General features: G+C 37.7%; 1 protein-coding gene across 1 annotated transcript in view; it reads left to right on the top strand.

Annotated features, from left to right (window-relative positions):
• The window catches only part of eva1c (eva-1 homolog C (C. elegans)), a 19,893-nt gene extending 4,198 nt beyond the window's left edge, over nt 1–15,695 (top strand). Inside the window, exons 2-8 of the mRNA XM_062046758.1 lie at nt 1,976–2,178; nt 2,240–2,363; nt 6,861–7,004; nt 9,813–9,956; nt 10,056–10,133; nt 12,029–12,124; nt 12,186–15,695. Of these exons, the coding sequence (XP_061902742.1) occupies nt 1,976–2,178; nt 2,240–2,363; nt 6,861–7,004; nt 9,813–9,956; nt 10,056–10,133; nt 12,029–12,124; nt 12,186–12,478 (1,082 nt within the window). The 3' untranslated portion in view covers nt 12,479–15,695. The remainder of the gene's footprint in view (nt 1–1,975; nt 2,179–2,239; nt 2,364–6,860; nt 7,005–9,812; nt 9,957–10,055; nt 10,134–12,028; nt 12,125–12,185) is intronic.
• The last annotated feature ends 132 nt before the right edge of the window (nt 15,696–15,827 follow it).

Raw genomic sequence — 15,827 nt, 5'->3', positions numbered from 1 at the left:
TGTTTTCTATGTTATTAATGTGTGACTAATAGGGATGTCCGATAATGGCTTTTTGCCGACATCCGATATGCCGATATTGTCCAACTCTTTAATTACCGATATCAACCGATACCGATATCAACCGATACATGCAGTCGTGGAATTAACACATTATTATGCCTAATTTGGACAACCAGGTATGGTGAAGATAAGGTACTTTTAAAAAAAATGAATCAAATAAAATAAGATAAATACATTAAAAACATTTTCTTGAATAAAAAAGAAAGTAAAACAATATAAAAACAGTTACATAGAAACTAGTAATGAATGAAAATGAGTAAAATGAAGTGTTAAAGGTTAGTACTATTAGTGGAGCAGCAGCACGCACAATCATGTGTGCTTACGGACTGTATCCCTTGCAGACTGTATTGATATATATTGATATATAATGTAGGAAGCAGAATATTAATAACAGAAAGAAACAACCCTTTTGTGTGAATGAGTGTAAATGGGGGAGGGAGGTTTTTTGGCTTGGTGCACTAATTGTAAGTGTATCTTGTGTTTTTTATGTGGATTTAATTAAAAATAAAAAAACGATACTGATAATTTCCGATATTACATTTCAACGCATTTATCGGCCGATAATATTGGCAGACCGATATTATCGGACATCTCTAGTGACTAATGTTAATAATCGCCCACCCCAACTATGTTCAAATCTCCCCAAACTCCTCCCAATTATTTGTGCTACAAAAAATGTCTGTTTGTGCCGTTAGTTTTTTTTTTTACATATTCAATACGTTGTTTTTTTTAATGTTATTAACATGTAATTAATGTTATTTATCACAACTACTATGTCAAAATCTCCCTAAATTGTGTCCCGATTGACATTTTTGGCTATTTAACCTTTTATGGAGCCGATTATTAATCATAATTTGTTAATAATTTAACAACTATAATAATTTGACGGGAAAAAAAACATTTGTACCACAATCAAATCTGACAATTTGGGGGAGATTTTGACACAATTGAGGTCCGGTTCTGATTATTTATTACACGTTAATAACACAATTGTAAAACGTTAACTTAAAGACTATAATAAACCAACAAAAACATTTGCATCATAAAAAAATCTGACAATTTGGGGGAGATTTTGACACAATTGAGGTCTGGTTATGATTAGTAACATGTTTATTACACGTTAATAACACAACCGTAAAAAACATTAACTTAAAGACTATAATAAACCAAAAAAAACATTTGCATCACAAAAAAATCTGACAATTTGGGGGAGATTTTGACACAATTGAGGTCTGGTTATGATTAGTAACATGTTTATTACACGTTAATAACACGTTAACTTAAAGTGAAGTGAATTATATTTATATAGCGCTTTTTCTCTAGTGACTCAAAGTGCTTTACATCGTGAAAGCCAATATGTAAGTGACATTTAAAGCAGTGTGGGTAAAGTGTCTTGCCCAAGGACACAACGGCAGTGACGAGGATGGCGGAAGCGGGAATCGAACCTGGAACCCTCAAGTTGCTGGCACGGCCACTCTTACCAGCCAAGCTATTTGCATCACAAAAAAATCTGACAATCTGGGGGAGATTTTGACTCAGTTGGGGGTCCGGTCCTGATTATTAACATGTTTATTACACGTTAATAACACAACTGTAAAACAATAACTTAAAAACTGTAATAAAAAACCCCAAAAAATGTTGCAGCACAAACTGATGGAACAGGTTTGGGGAGAGTTTGTAAAGAGGGGCTTATCCTAAGTCGGGTCGCGGGGGCAGCAGCCCAAGCAGAGAAGGGATCCTGAGGTGTCCCCAGGCCAGCTGGGAGACCGTGTCCTTGGTTTTCATCGTGGTCTACAATAATTAGACCTCATCTTTGTGATTGGGACACGTTTGGGGAGATTCAGACGAGGTGTGGGGGCCACAAATGTTACCTGAGGTAGACCCTGGAACAGTATGGTTTCCAAATGCGTTCCAGACTACCTGTCCAGGATCCTGAGCACTCATTCCGTCTGGGCCTGCGACGGTCATCCTGTCCGCCTCCACTGCCCTCGCCACTCCACCATCTCCATCCATCACGCCTTCTACGGCGCCGGCCTGCTGGCCCGGCGGTGCCTGGCGGACTCCGCCCCCGTCCAGGCGGCCCGGAACCGCGGCTGCTCGTCTCTGACCGTGCTGCAGGTGCGATTCCCTGACCCGGACCGTGGTTCTGCCATCTTTGATTGTCTGAGCGTGTTCGCAGAAGCTGCTGTCGGAGTGTCAGAACCACAGAGACTGTCAGCTCTACGTCAACCACCTGCTCTTTGGACCCGACCCTTGTCCCGGTACCAGCAAGTACCTCCATGTGGACTACAAGTGTAAACCCAGTAAGTCCGGTATTCTGAAAATACTGCTAACATGTTTTAAAAAGTGAAATGTAAGAAGGAAAAGTAGCAATGTTGACTCTAATAACACAAAACTGCCATTTAGATGTTTTTGGATCAAAGATAATAATGAATCAAAATCAATGTTATGAATTATTGACATATTTAAGGTTCAAATTACTTCACATTTTTGGAAATATTGTTTTGGGAAAATGTTGCATATTTTGTGTTTTTGCCATAAGAAATAGTTTTCTTTTCCTAAAAAGAGCATCAAATAAATACAACAACAAATAAAAATATAGAATTGACAAATAGATCTGAAGTTGGTCTAGACTAGAGACTTAAGCTTTTTTTTTTAAAAAAAGTATAAAAACTCACTTATTTTATGAGTGAGGACACTTTTAGATCCCCAATCATTTTAGTGGGACTGTAAAAAAAATAAATGTCATTGCTCAAAATAATAATGAATCAAAATGTAATGTTATGAATTATTGACCCATTCAAGGCTCCAATTACTTCACATCAAATATTACACTTTGACATATTTTGGGGGGAAAACTATTGCATATTTTGTGAGTTTGTCATAAAAAAAAGTTTGACAAAAACATACAAAAATAAAAACTTATAATTGACGGATAGATCTGAACTTGATCGAGAGATTTAAGAGTTAAAGTTAAAAAAAAAAAAAGAATTTTAGTGGGATTTTTTTTTTTTTTTTACTTTTTAAAAACAAAAAAATAATAATGAATGAAAACCAATGTTGTTATGAATTATTGACATATTGAAGGCTCCAATTACTTCACATCAAATATTACACTTTTAATAATTTTTTGGGGAAAATATTGCATATTTTGTGTTTGCCATAAAAAATAAAAATTTGCCACAAAAAAGCATAATAAACACAAAAATATTAAAATGTATAATTGACGAATAGGGTCTAGAACAGGGGTCACCAACGTGGTGCCCACGGGCACCAGGTAGCCCGTTAGGACCAGATGAGTAGCCCGCCGGCCTGTTCTAAAAATAGCTCAAATAGCAGCACTTACAGTGAGCTGCCTCTATTTTTTAAATTGTATTTATTTACTAGCAAGCTGGTCTCACTTTGCCTGACATTTTTAATTCTAAGAGAGACAAAACTCAAATAGAATTTGAAAATCCAAGAAAATATTTTAAAGACTTGGTCTTCACTTGTTTAAATAAATTCATTAATTTTTTTTACTTTGCTTTTTATAACTTTCAGAAATACAATTTTTGAGAAAAAATACAACCTTAAAAATGATTTTAGGATTTTTAAACACATATACCTTTTTACCTTTTAAATTCCTTCCTCTTCTTTCCTGACAATTTAAATCAATGTTCAAGTAAATTAATTGTTTTTATCGTAAAGAATAATAAATACATTTTAATTTAATTCTTCATTTTAGCTTCTGTTTTTTCGACGAAGAATATTTGTGAAATATTTCTTCAAATTTATTATGATTAAAATTCAAAAAAAATTATTCTGGCAAATCTAGAAAATCTGTAGAATCAAATTTAAATTTTATTTCAAAGTCTTTTGAATGTCTTTTAAAATTGTTGTTCTGGAAAATCTAGAAGAAATAATGATTTGTCTTTGTTAGAAATATAGATTGGTCCAATTTGTTATATATTCTAACAAAGTGCAGATTGGATTTTAACCTATTTAAAACATGTCATCCAAATCCTAAAATTAATCTTAATCAGAAAAAATTACTAATGATGTTCCATAAATTATTTTTTTTAATTTTTTCAAAAAGATTCGAATTAGCTAGTTTTTCTCTACTTTTTTTCGGTTGAATTTTGAATTTTAAAGAGTCGAAATTGAAGATAAACTATGTTTCAAAATTTTATTGTCATTTTTTTCGTGTTTTCTCCTCTTTTAAACCGTTCAATTAAGTGTAAATATCATTAATTATTAATAATAACATAGAGTTAAAGGTAAATTGAGCAAATTGGCTATTTCTGGCAATTTATTGAAGTGTGTATCAAACTGGTAGCCCTTCGCATTAATCACTACCCAAGAAGTAGCTCTTGCTTTCAAAAAGGTTGGTGACCCCTGGTCTAGAGACTTTAGCATTTAATGTAAAAAAAATAAAAATAAAAATAGTATAAAAACAGTATGACTTATTTTATGAGTGAGGGCCCTTTTAGATCCCCAAGAATTTTAGTGGGACTTTAAAGGCCCACTGAAATGATTTTTTTTTATTTAAACGGGAATAGCAGATCCATTCTATGTGTCATACTTGATCATTTCACGATATTGCCATATTTTTGCTGAAAGGATTTAGTAGAGAACATCGACGATAAAGTTCGCAACTTTTGCTCGCTGATTAAAAAAAGCCTTGCCTGTAGCGGAAGTAGCGTGACGTCACAGGTTGAAAGGCTCCTCACATTTCCTCGTTGTTTACACCAGCAGCGAGAGAGATTCGGACCGAGAAAGCGACAATTACCCCATTAATTTGAGCCAGGATGAAAGATTCGTGGATGAGGAACGTGAGAGTGAAGGACTAGAGTGCAGTGCAGGACGTATCTTTTTTCGCTCTGACCGTAACTTAGGTACAAGCTGGCTCATTGGATTCCACACTCTCCTTTTTCTATTGTGGATCACGGATTTGTATTTGAAACCACCTGGGATACTATATCCTCTTGAAAATGAGAGTCCAGAACGCGAAATGGACATTCACAGTGACTTTTATCTCCACGACAATACATCGGTGAAGCGCTTTAGCTACGGAGCTAACGTGATAGCATCGTGCTTAAATGCAGATAGAAACAAAATAAATAAGCCCCTGACTGGAAGGATAGACAGAAGATCAACAATACTATTAAACCATGGACATGTAAATACACAGTTAATGTTTTCCAGCCTGGCGAAGCTTAGCAATGCTGTTGCTAACAACGCCATTGAAGCTAACTTAGCAACGGGACCTCACAGAGCTATGCTAAAAACATTAGCTCTCCACCTACGCCAGCCAGCCCTCATCTGCTCATCAACACCCGTGCTCACCTGCGTTCCAGCGATCGACGGTGCGACGAAGGACTTCACCCGATCACCGATGCGGTCGGCGGAGGAAGTTAAGGTGAAGTCGGCGGCTAGTCAAAGTCCTCCTGGTTGTGTTGCTGCAGCCAGCCGCTAATACACCGATCCCACCTACAGCTTTCTTCTTTGCAGTCTCCATTGTTCATTAAACAAATTGCAAAAGATTCACCAACACAGATGTCCAGAATACTGTGGAATTATGCGATTAAAACAAGAGTTTTTTGTATTGGATACAATGGTGTCCCAATACTTCCGTTTCAACTATTGACGTCACGTGCATACGTCATCATCCAAAGGCGTTTTCAAGCGGAAGTTTAGCGGGAAATTTAAAATGTCACTTTATAAGTTAACCCGGCCGTATTGGCATGTGTTGCAATGTTAAGATTTCATCATTGATATATAAACTATCAGACTGCGTGGTCGCTAGTAGTGGCTTTCAGTAGGCCTTTAAAAAAAACTAATAATTGTAATTTTTTTTAAATTACGTTTTAAAATTAATGTTATGAATTATTGACCTACTTAACTCCAATTGACTTCATATCCAATATTTCACTTTGAAATATTTTATTGAGAAAAATATTGCATATTTTGTGTTTGCCATAAAAAAAAGGTATAATGAATCCAGTAGTCATACCTCATGCTAGAGCTCTTGACTTGTGCTTTAGCTTAGATCAGGGGTGTCCAAAGTGCGGCTCAGGGGCCATTAGCGGCCCCTAGCTTATTTTTTTATAGCCCCCAGGGTATTAGTTTTCATTTTAGAATGCTAGCTTGTTTGCTAATTTTACATCAGTAAACCTTAGCGTGAGATATTTGTGTTACTTGGCAAATGATACTTGTTAGCATGCTAACATGAGTATGCTAGCTTTTTTTGTGCTGATTGTGTAAGTATACCCCTCAGTCATATTTTGGTACTAGACATGTTACAGTTAGCATTTTGGCATGCTAACATTAGTATGATTGCTAGCTTTTTTTTGTGCTAATTTTGTAAGTACACACCAGTCATATTTTGGTACTTGATGCATGCCAATGTTAGCATGCTACCATTTTAAACAATTGTTTTCAGGTACACACCTCAGAGTGATATATTTGGCATTCTAACATTAGCATGCTAGCTTTTTTTCAATAAGTTAGCAGGTCTAATGCTAACTGTAAGCATGCTGTTGTTAGCATGCTACTTTGTTTAGCTCACCTTGCTCATATTTTCATTTACTTGACGCTATCTGGCCAGCATGCTAACTGTTACCATGTCAGTTTGGCTTTCACACAAAATTTCTACCGAAACATTTTCTAGTAGTTTGAAAACAATGGATATGTTGTACTGGTTTTTGCAACTACCAACATGGCCCCCGCATCCTTTCATCTGTCAGCCTGTGGCGCTCAGTGGTAAAACTTTGTACGCCCCTGACTTGGATGATGTTAACTTGTGATTGTCCTTGCCTTAGCGGAGCACAAAAGGCGAGTGGCGTGCGAGGGCGAGACGGTGGTGTTACGCTGCAAGCCCCCCCGCGTGCTGAACATCTACTCGGCGGTCTATGGCCGAGGTCTACACCAGGAGGACACCTGCCCCTCCACCCACACCCTCTTTGGTGAGTGGCTAATGACACAGACCACATGTGTGGTGATTACAACACAGCCCCGAAAAACAATCGGGTTATAAGCGCTTTTAGCAATAAACAACCAGCAGGGGGCAGCACATAAAACAACATTTTCCCACTGAGGGCCACACACTGAAAAAGCAAAGATTTTGATATGTTTCATTGTCAAAACCAATTTAATAGAGATTTGAGATCTGAGCCGAGGATGTGGTTGTGGCTTGTGCAGCCCTTTGAGACACTTGTGATTTAGGGCTATATAAATAAACATTGATTTGAATTTTTTTTTACACTGAAGGCTTCCCTTTAAGTTTGGTCGTGGTGAACCAGAAGGGTCTCGCTCATAAAAATGTTAAAAATAAGTCACATGTTAATTGTTTTGTCCAACACTTGAATGTAGATCAAACTGTCGCTATAAAGTTTACTATTATTATTTTATGCAGTATGCCACTTTGTGTTAAAGCAAACCCTGTTTTTAATGGCAAAACACACAAAATATGCAATGTTTTACCACCAAAAAACATGTTAAAGTGGAATATTTGATGTTCCTTTGAGTAGATCAATAACTCATAACATTGATTTTGATTCATTATTTTTTATTTTTTTGCAATGAGTTATAAAACTAAAATGATCAGGGATCCAAAAAGGTGTTAAAAAATAAGTCATTCATAATTTTCCATTTTATTTGAATTTTTAACACTTAAATCTCGAGATCAACTTCATATCTATCTGTTGATAATACGTTTTTATATTTGTTTTATGCCCTTTTTGTCATTTACCTTTTTATGGCAAAAATACAAAATATTAGGGGTGTGAAAAAAAAAAATCGGATTAATCGCAATTATTATTTGTAACGATTCTTAAATCAATTAAAAAAAACTTATTTTTTAAATCTGTCCTGTCCAGCCACTCCTATAGTAGATGTAGATGATCTATATCTGCTCTACAAATTGACTTTAGAACAGAGAAGTGTTGCTGCCGGCCCTGCGATGAGGTGGCGACTTGTCCAGGGTGTACCCCGCCTTCCGCCTGATTGTAGCTGAGATAGGCTCCAGCGCCCCCCGCGACCCCGAAGGGAATAAGCGGTAGAAAATGGATGGATGGAAGTGTTGCTGCCTTATTTGTATTTGACTTTATTAAATGTTTGGCTAGAATTGTATTCAACAAAAGCAGTTATCTTTGGAGTAATGTATCCACATTTATAACAGCTTTGTATGGAGGAATGTAGTTCATCATAGAACTGGCATACAAAAAGTATTCATTTAGAATCGACAATCATTTAGAATCGAAAATGGATTCTGAATGGAATCGTGTGGTGGCTAAAGATTCACAGGACTATGCAGTATTTACCCCCTCCAAAAATATTTCAATGATGTGTAGTAATTGAAGCCTTAAATATGGCAATAATTCATAACATTGATTTTTATTAATTATAATTTTTTGAGCACTTAAAAAAAAAAAAAAAAAAATCCCACTAAAGTGATGTGAATTATATTTATATAGCGCCTTTCTCTAGAGACTCAAAGCGCTGTACATAGTGAAACCCATTAGCTACATCTTTTAAGCTGCATTTAAATGTTTTAATATTATTTTTAATAGAGATGTCCGATAGTATCGGACTGCCGATATTATCGGCCGATAAATGCTTTAAAATGTAATATCAGAAATTATCGGTATCGGTTTGAAAAAGTAAAATGTATGACTTTTTAAAACGCCGCCGTGTACACGGACGTAGGGAGAAGTGCAGAGCGCCAATAAACCTTGAAGGCACTGCCTTTGCGTGCCGGCCCACTCACATAATATCTACAGTTTTTCGCACACACAAGTGAATGCAAGGCATACTTGGTCAACAGCCATACAGGTCACACTGAGGGTGGCCGTATAAACAAGTTTAACACTGTTACAAATATGCGCCACACTGTGAACCCACACCAAACAAGAATGACAAACACATTTCGGGAGAACATCCGCACCGTAACACAACAGAACAAATACCCAGAACCCCTTGCAGCACTAACTCTTCCGGGACGCTACAATATACACCCCCCGCTACCCCCCTCCCACCTCAACCCCCGCCCACCTCAACCTCCTCATGCTCTCTCAGGGAGAGCATGTCCCAAATTCCAAGCTGCTGTTTTGAGGCATGTTAAAAAAAAAAAAAGCACTTTGTGACTTCAATAATAAATATGGCAGTGCCATGTTGGCATTTTTTTCCCCCATAACTTGAGTTGATTTATTTTGTAAAACCTTGTTACATTGTTTCATGCATCCAGCGGGGCATCACAACAAAATTAGGCATAATAATGTGTTCATTCCACGACTGTATATATCGGTATCGGTTGATATCGGAATCTGTAATTAAGAGTTGGACAATATCGGTAAAAAAGCTATTATCGGACACCTAATTTTTAACGTTTTATGCACTTTTTGTCATAGAACACTAGTTTACTTTGGCAAAAACATTAAATATGCAGCATTTCCCCCCAGTGGAATATTTGATGTCAAGTAATTAGAGCCTTCAGCAGGTCAATAATTCATAACATTGATTTTGATTCATTATTTTTTGAGTGTTATTAGAATCAACATTGCAACTTTTTCTTGTTACATTCCATCTTTTTATGTTTTTAAAAAAATAGTATATTCAGAATGTGCCGCAGTCCCCTAAAATGACAAAAGAAGAGTGGCTCCAAACAGATGTGGGATCTTGTGCATATACTTTGACTGTTGCCCCCTATGGCGGAGCGTGGTACTCCAACAACAACAACTTAAACATAGGTGTAAGAGTTGTACCGCCCCCTACAGACTGCCTGAGCCTGGACGCCGTACGTGTGCTCAACAAGCGTTGCTACGGCAAACAGAGGTGCGCCGTCGTCGTTGGCAACGAGACCTTCAAGGACCCGTGCCCCCCCGGATCCAGGAAGTACCTCAGTGTGCTCTTCTCTTGCGGTGAGACACAGGTGTTAGGACTATCAACATTGGGATGCACACATGCAAGGTTGCCTAGCAACGGCGCTTGTTTTGCTCACGTTGCATGTGACTTTTTAGTGCCCTGGATTCTACTGAGGGAGGTGGACCCAAATATTGCTGTCATCACCTCGTCATCGCCAGCACTCAGCACAGAAGGTCACTTTTATGATCTTTTTCTTCATTTTTTTACACTTACACTTTCTTATTTCATAATAATTCTACTTTTAACAGTGTTTATTATATAACATCATGTAAAACAGTATTGTGCTTGTACAAATGCAAATAGCCAAAACGTTACGAGGTGAAGTAAATATAATACATCTTGAATCATTTAAATAAATATTGCATTTCCCCGTAAATTTGCTTAAATGTAAAATTTTACGAATGTTAGGTAAATATGTTTAATATTTGAAAGGATTCAATTTGCATGAATGTTAAGTAAATATGTCTTGAATATTTTAAATGATTACATTTGCTTAAATGTAACATTCCACAAATGTTAGATAAATATAATACGTCTTACATATTTTAAAGGAATAAATAAATGATTATATTTGTTTGAATGTAAAATTCCATGAGTGTTAAGTAGATATGTCATAAATATATTTAAGGAATAAATAATTACATTTGCTTCAATGTAAAATTCCATGAAAGTTAGGTAAATACAATATGTCTTAAATATTTTTAAAGGATTAAATAGATTATTGAATTTGTTTAAATGTAAAATTCCATAAATGTTAGATGAATATAACACGTCTTAAATATTTCAAAGGATTAAATCAATTATTGAATTTGTTTGAATGTAAAATTCCATGAATGTTAGGTAAATGTCTTACATTTTTTAAAGGATTAAATAAATGATTACATTTGCTTGAAAATAAAATGTCATTAATGTTAAGTAAATAAGTTTTAAATAATTACAATGATGAAACAAATTATTAAAAATTCCTTGCTTAAAAGTTGCTTCAATGTAAAAATGTATTTATGTAAATCGAATTTATCTTAACAAATTTAAATGGCAAAAAAAAGATTACATTTGACCGTAAATGTGGTTAAATCTAAAACTTCCCTATCGTTAAGAAAATATAATACGTCTTAAATAATTTAAATGATTAAACAAATTACATTTGCTCAATGTAAAATGTCATTTATGATAAGTAAATTGAGTGTCTAAAATATTTCAATATATTTTATTTGTAAATTTGACTAAATGTAAAATTGTAATAATGTTAATACATTTTAAATAATTCATAACATTTTCCCTTAAATGCACTTAAATAAAACAAAATTGTTTAAGGTTTCTCAGCCATTCACATTGACATCCCACTGGGTTGAGTTTTTCCTTGCTCTTACGTGGGCTCTGTACCGAGGATGTCGTTGTGGCTTGTGCAGCCCTTTGAGACACTTGTGATTTAGGGCTATATAAATAAACATTGATTGATTGATAGATAATGTACATACTACTTCTTAAATAATTAAAACAATTTAATGATTAAATTTCCTTAAATGTAAAATGTCAATCATGTTAATATAATACATCCTAAATTATCAAAACAAGTACATTAAATTTGCCCCATACATTTGCTTAAATATACAATTTAATTCATGTTAAGCAAATATAATACATCTTAAATTATTGAAATGATTAAACAAATAATCAAAGTTGCTTAAATGTAAGATTTAATTGTAAAGTAAATATAATACATCTTAAATTATTCAAACAAATGATTAAATGGACCTGTTAATTAGTTTAAATGTAGAACTTAATCAACAGTAATTTTATTCAATTTAGGAATTGTTTGTATTTTCCTTACAAATGATTATTCCTGCATGTGCCACAGCACTTCCAAATATATGCCGCCCTCTGGTGGTGTGGAGTGTTGCTACATCATACTCACCTCTCAAAATGCCCTTTTTTAAAAAGGCAAGAAAGCATCGTTACTAATATCTATATTTGTCACAATTGTGAGTTCACCTTTGTAAAATAAAAATAATAATAATGAATGACCTGACCGTGACCTGCAGCAGCTTCAGACTTGGTTTCTCCGCAGGTCTTCCAGTCCATGTTGACGTCCCGCATCCCGAAGGCAAGGACGACCCCGGCGCGATGATGAGCACCTCCCTCGCCGCCTACGCCTTCATCAAAGGTCAGTGTGATTAACACCCGCGAGCTGATGCACACACCTCACTTTCTTCTTCTACTTCCAGAACATCCAGACATGGCGGCGCTGCTGTTTGCTTCCAGCGTCTGCCTGGGCCTCGTGGTCACGCTGCTCGCCGTGTCGGTCCAAGTCACCTGCGGGGGGCGCCGCAGACTCCAGGAGGAGGACGACGACACGGAGGGAAGCTCGTCATTGGAGGCGAAGTCCGCCTCTGACCGCTGGGAGGAAGTGACGCAGGCGAGCGAGGCGGCGGAGAGGGCGGAGAGGATGGAGCGCAGGGAGATGATCGTGCAGGAAATACGGATGAACGCTTACTTGAACGGAGGCTGCGGTCTGTAAGGGCGCCATCAAAGAATTGGAATTATTACTCTCCAAATGTTTTGTACACGCACTTTTTGTATTTCTCTCCAAGCACCACTAGAAGAGGCTGCGAAACAAACACATACAGCGCATGTTTCGCCCCCTAGTGGCAGCTGTTGTAATCATTGTTTTCTTTCTGGCTCTCAACAAAGGCGAACGCTTTCCATCCATTTTCTACCGCTTAATCCCTTCGGGGTCGCGGGGGGCGCTGGAGCCTATCTCAGCTACAATCGGGCGGAAGGCGGGGTACACCCTGGACAAGTCGCCACCTCATCACAGGGCCAACACAGATAGACAGACAACATTCACACACTCTCTCCCTTATTTCTCCTGCTTTTGCTTCTCTTAACTTCCTGGAGACTCTTTTTGCACTGCCCTCTAAAATCTGGGAAGTGGAATTGATCATCTTTTGGAGGAGGAGCTCAAATTGGGAGTGTTGCTGGATACACGATGGAGGGTTGCTGGATACACGATGGAGGGTTGCTGGATACACGATGGAGGGTTGCTGGATACACGATGGAGGGTTGCTGGATACACGATGGAGGGTTGCTGGATACACGATGGAGGGTTGCTGGATACACGATGGAGGGTTGCTGGATACACGATGGAGGGTTGCTGGATACACGATGGAGGGTTGTGTGTCTGGCCTGTTTGGAATCATGACCACAGCTCATCTGCTGGTCCGAGTACAAGCCTTGCTCTGGTCTGTCGACACATTTGGAGAAAAGGATTGATGGGATGGGCATAGCTGTGGGCGATTTCTGGATTCAACTGCAATCTGGATAACATCTCGGAGAAGCCTGCCACTCTGCAAGACGATATCCTGATCAATTTGAGGGCCAGAACAGACAATGGATGAATCTATCGGGATGTGTTTGCTCGCACTACCCAAAACCAGCCACATTTTGGCCCTCTCTAGCAAGGTCATCCTGTAAACACAGCCAGTGAGACCACAGCAAAAGACACTCTGAAATACTTACCCCTCCCCCCTTTCCTTCGGGGATGTTTTGACTGGTCACTCTGCAGAATGAGAGTCAGAGGGCCGTGGCTCCGAACAAAGCGACTCCCAGGCTTATGGACACACACGCACTTATGTACTGATACACCCCAGCCCCTTGTGGCTGTGCCTGCAAGTCTTTTTCAACGTTGTAACATGTGCTCATATCATACTTGCCAACCCTCCCGATTTTCAGTGCCCCTCCCGAAAATCTCCCGGGGCAACCATTCTCCCGAATTTCCACCCGGACAACAATATTGGGGGCGTGCCTTAAAGGCACCGTCTTTAGCGTCCTCTACAACCTGCTGCTTTACCTCCATACAAACAGCGTCACATAATATATGCGGCTTTTACACACACATAAGTGAACGCAATGCATAGTTGGTCAACAGCCATACAGGTCCCACTGAGGGTGGACGTATAAACAACTTTAACAGTGTTACAAATATGCGCCACACTGTGAACCCACACCAAACAAGAATGACAAACCATTTCGGGAGAACATCCGCACTGTAACACAACAGAACAAATACCCAGAACCCCTTGCAGCACTAACGCTACTATATACACCCCCCGCTACCACCAAACCCCCCCCCATCTCCCAAATTCGGAGGTCTCCAGGTTGGCAAGTATGGCTTATGTTGCTTGAGGTTTTTTTTCCTGGTTTCAAACTGAGTCTCCCCACTCAACAGGAGCTTAGTCTAGTACAGGCCTGGGCAAGTATTTTACTCGGGGGGCCAAATTTAGATAAAAAAAAAGTGTGTCCTGTTTTTAGGAACACTAATACAAAACCTCACAATAATGATTGAAAGCTAAAAACGTTACGACAGACCGCCTTAAAAAACGGAATGAAATTTGAAATAGTTTTTTACTGAATGAGACACCCAGAATGTGCAAGAATGTGGGATTTACAATATTAACTATGAATGATAAAACACTGAATATTGACAACATATTTTATAATCAGCCGAAACGCAACCAAAATGCAACAAACATAGTCAAAAAACCCCACCTACAATCTGAGATATCTCAGTGACCATAGTAACTAATTACATGACCATAGTAACTAATTACATGACCATAGTAACTAATTACATGACCATAGTAACTAATTACATGACCATAGTAACTAATTAGATGACCATAGTAAGTCATTAGATGACCATAGTAACTAATTAGATGACCATAGTAAGTCATTAGATGACCATAGTAACTAATTACATGACCATAGTAACTAATTACATGACCATAGTAACTAATTACATGACCATAGTAACTAATTAGATGACCATAGTAAGTCATTAGATGACCATAGTAACTAATTAGATGACCATAGTAAGTCATTAGATGACCATAGTAACTAATTAGATGACCATAGTAAGTAATTAGATGACCATAGTAACTAATTAGATGACCATAGTAAGTAATTAGATGACCATAGTAAGTCATTAGATGACCATAGTAACTAGTATATCATGCAGATTCCAAGCATTGAAAGACTTCGGGTCATTAGAAAACATGAGTGCACATCATAATGGCAGCTACATTTTCCATCTTAAACATCTAAAACAATTATTTGGGCCAGATTGAAAAGCTCAAGGGGCCGCATGTGGCCCCCGGGCCTTCATTTGCCCAGGTCTGGTGTAGTAGTTGCTTTTTTCTCTTCCTCCTCCCCGCATGTTTACCTTTACTGTCAGGGCCGGCCCGTGGCATAGGCCGTATGGGCAAATGCTAAGGGCGCCGTCCATCAGGGGGCGCCACGCCGGTGCCACAAATGTTGGATTAAAAAAAAAAAGAAAAAAGTTGGTACTATTATTTCTAAATACAAAAAATAATCCCACGTCAATTAAAATGCAAAGTAAAGCCTATTTAATAGAAATATTATTTGTTACAACATTACAACCCCCCCCCCCCCCTCCCCCATGGTGCGCCCCCTCCCTTCCCGTATCATGACTCTTACCACATCAAAAAATCAACACAAGATGTCAAAACTGTCAGGTGCCCAGGGAAGAAAAAAGAGAAAAGAAGAGGAGAAACGAGAAAAAGACAAAGGTAGCAGGTAGGTAACGTTAGCCTACATGAAATTATTTGTCTGTTACAGAATGTGATAGTAACCTGCCCTTTTAGCATTAAGCTAAGGTTACATGATTCGGCAATTGCTAATCAATAAATAGCTAGTTCTGTTTTAACGTCGGGTTAATATTGTGGATGGGGCTAAATTGTTATGGAAATAATAATGTAACGTTAGGTAATTACAGTACTCCCACCTTACATTCCTCAGGGACATTTGTATTAGATCTTTTAAGCAGGTGTTTTCTGTTTACATTGTTA

This window comes from Entelurus aequoreus, linkage group LG05 (genome assembly GCF_033978785.1).
Source record: "Entelurus aequoreus isolate RoL-2023_Sb linkage group LG05, RoL_Eaeq_v1.1, whole genome shotgun sequence".
NCBI classification, from domain to species: Eukaryota; Metazoa; Chordata; class Actinopteri; order Syngnathiformes; family Syngnathidae; genus Entelurus; species Entelurus aequoreus.
The sequence above is the reverse complement of the archived record's forward strand: the minus strand, read 5'-3'. Positions and strand labels throughout refer to the sequence as shown.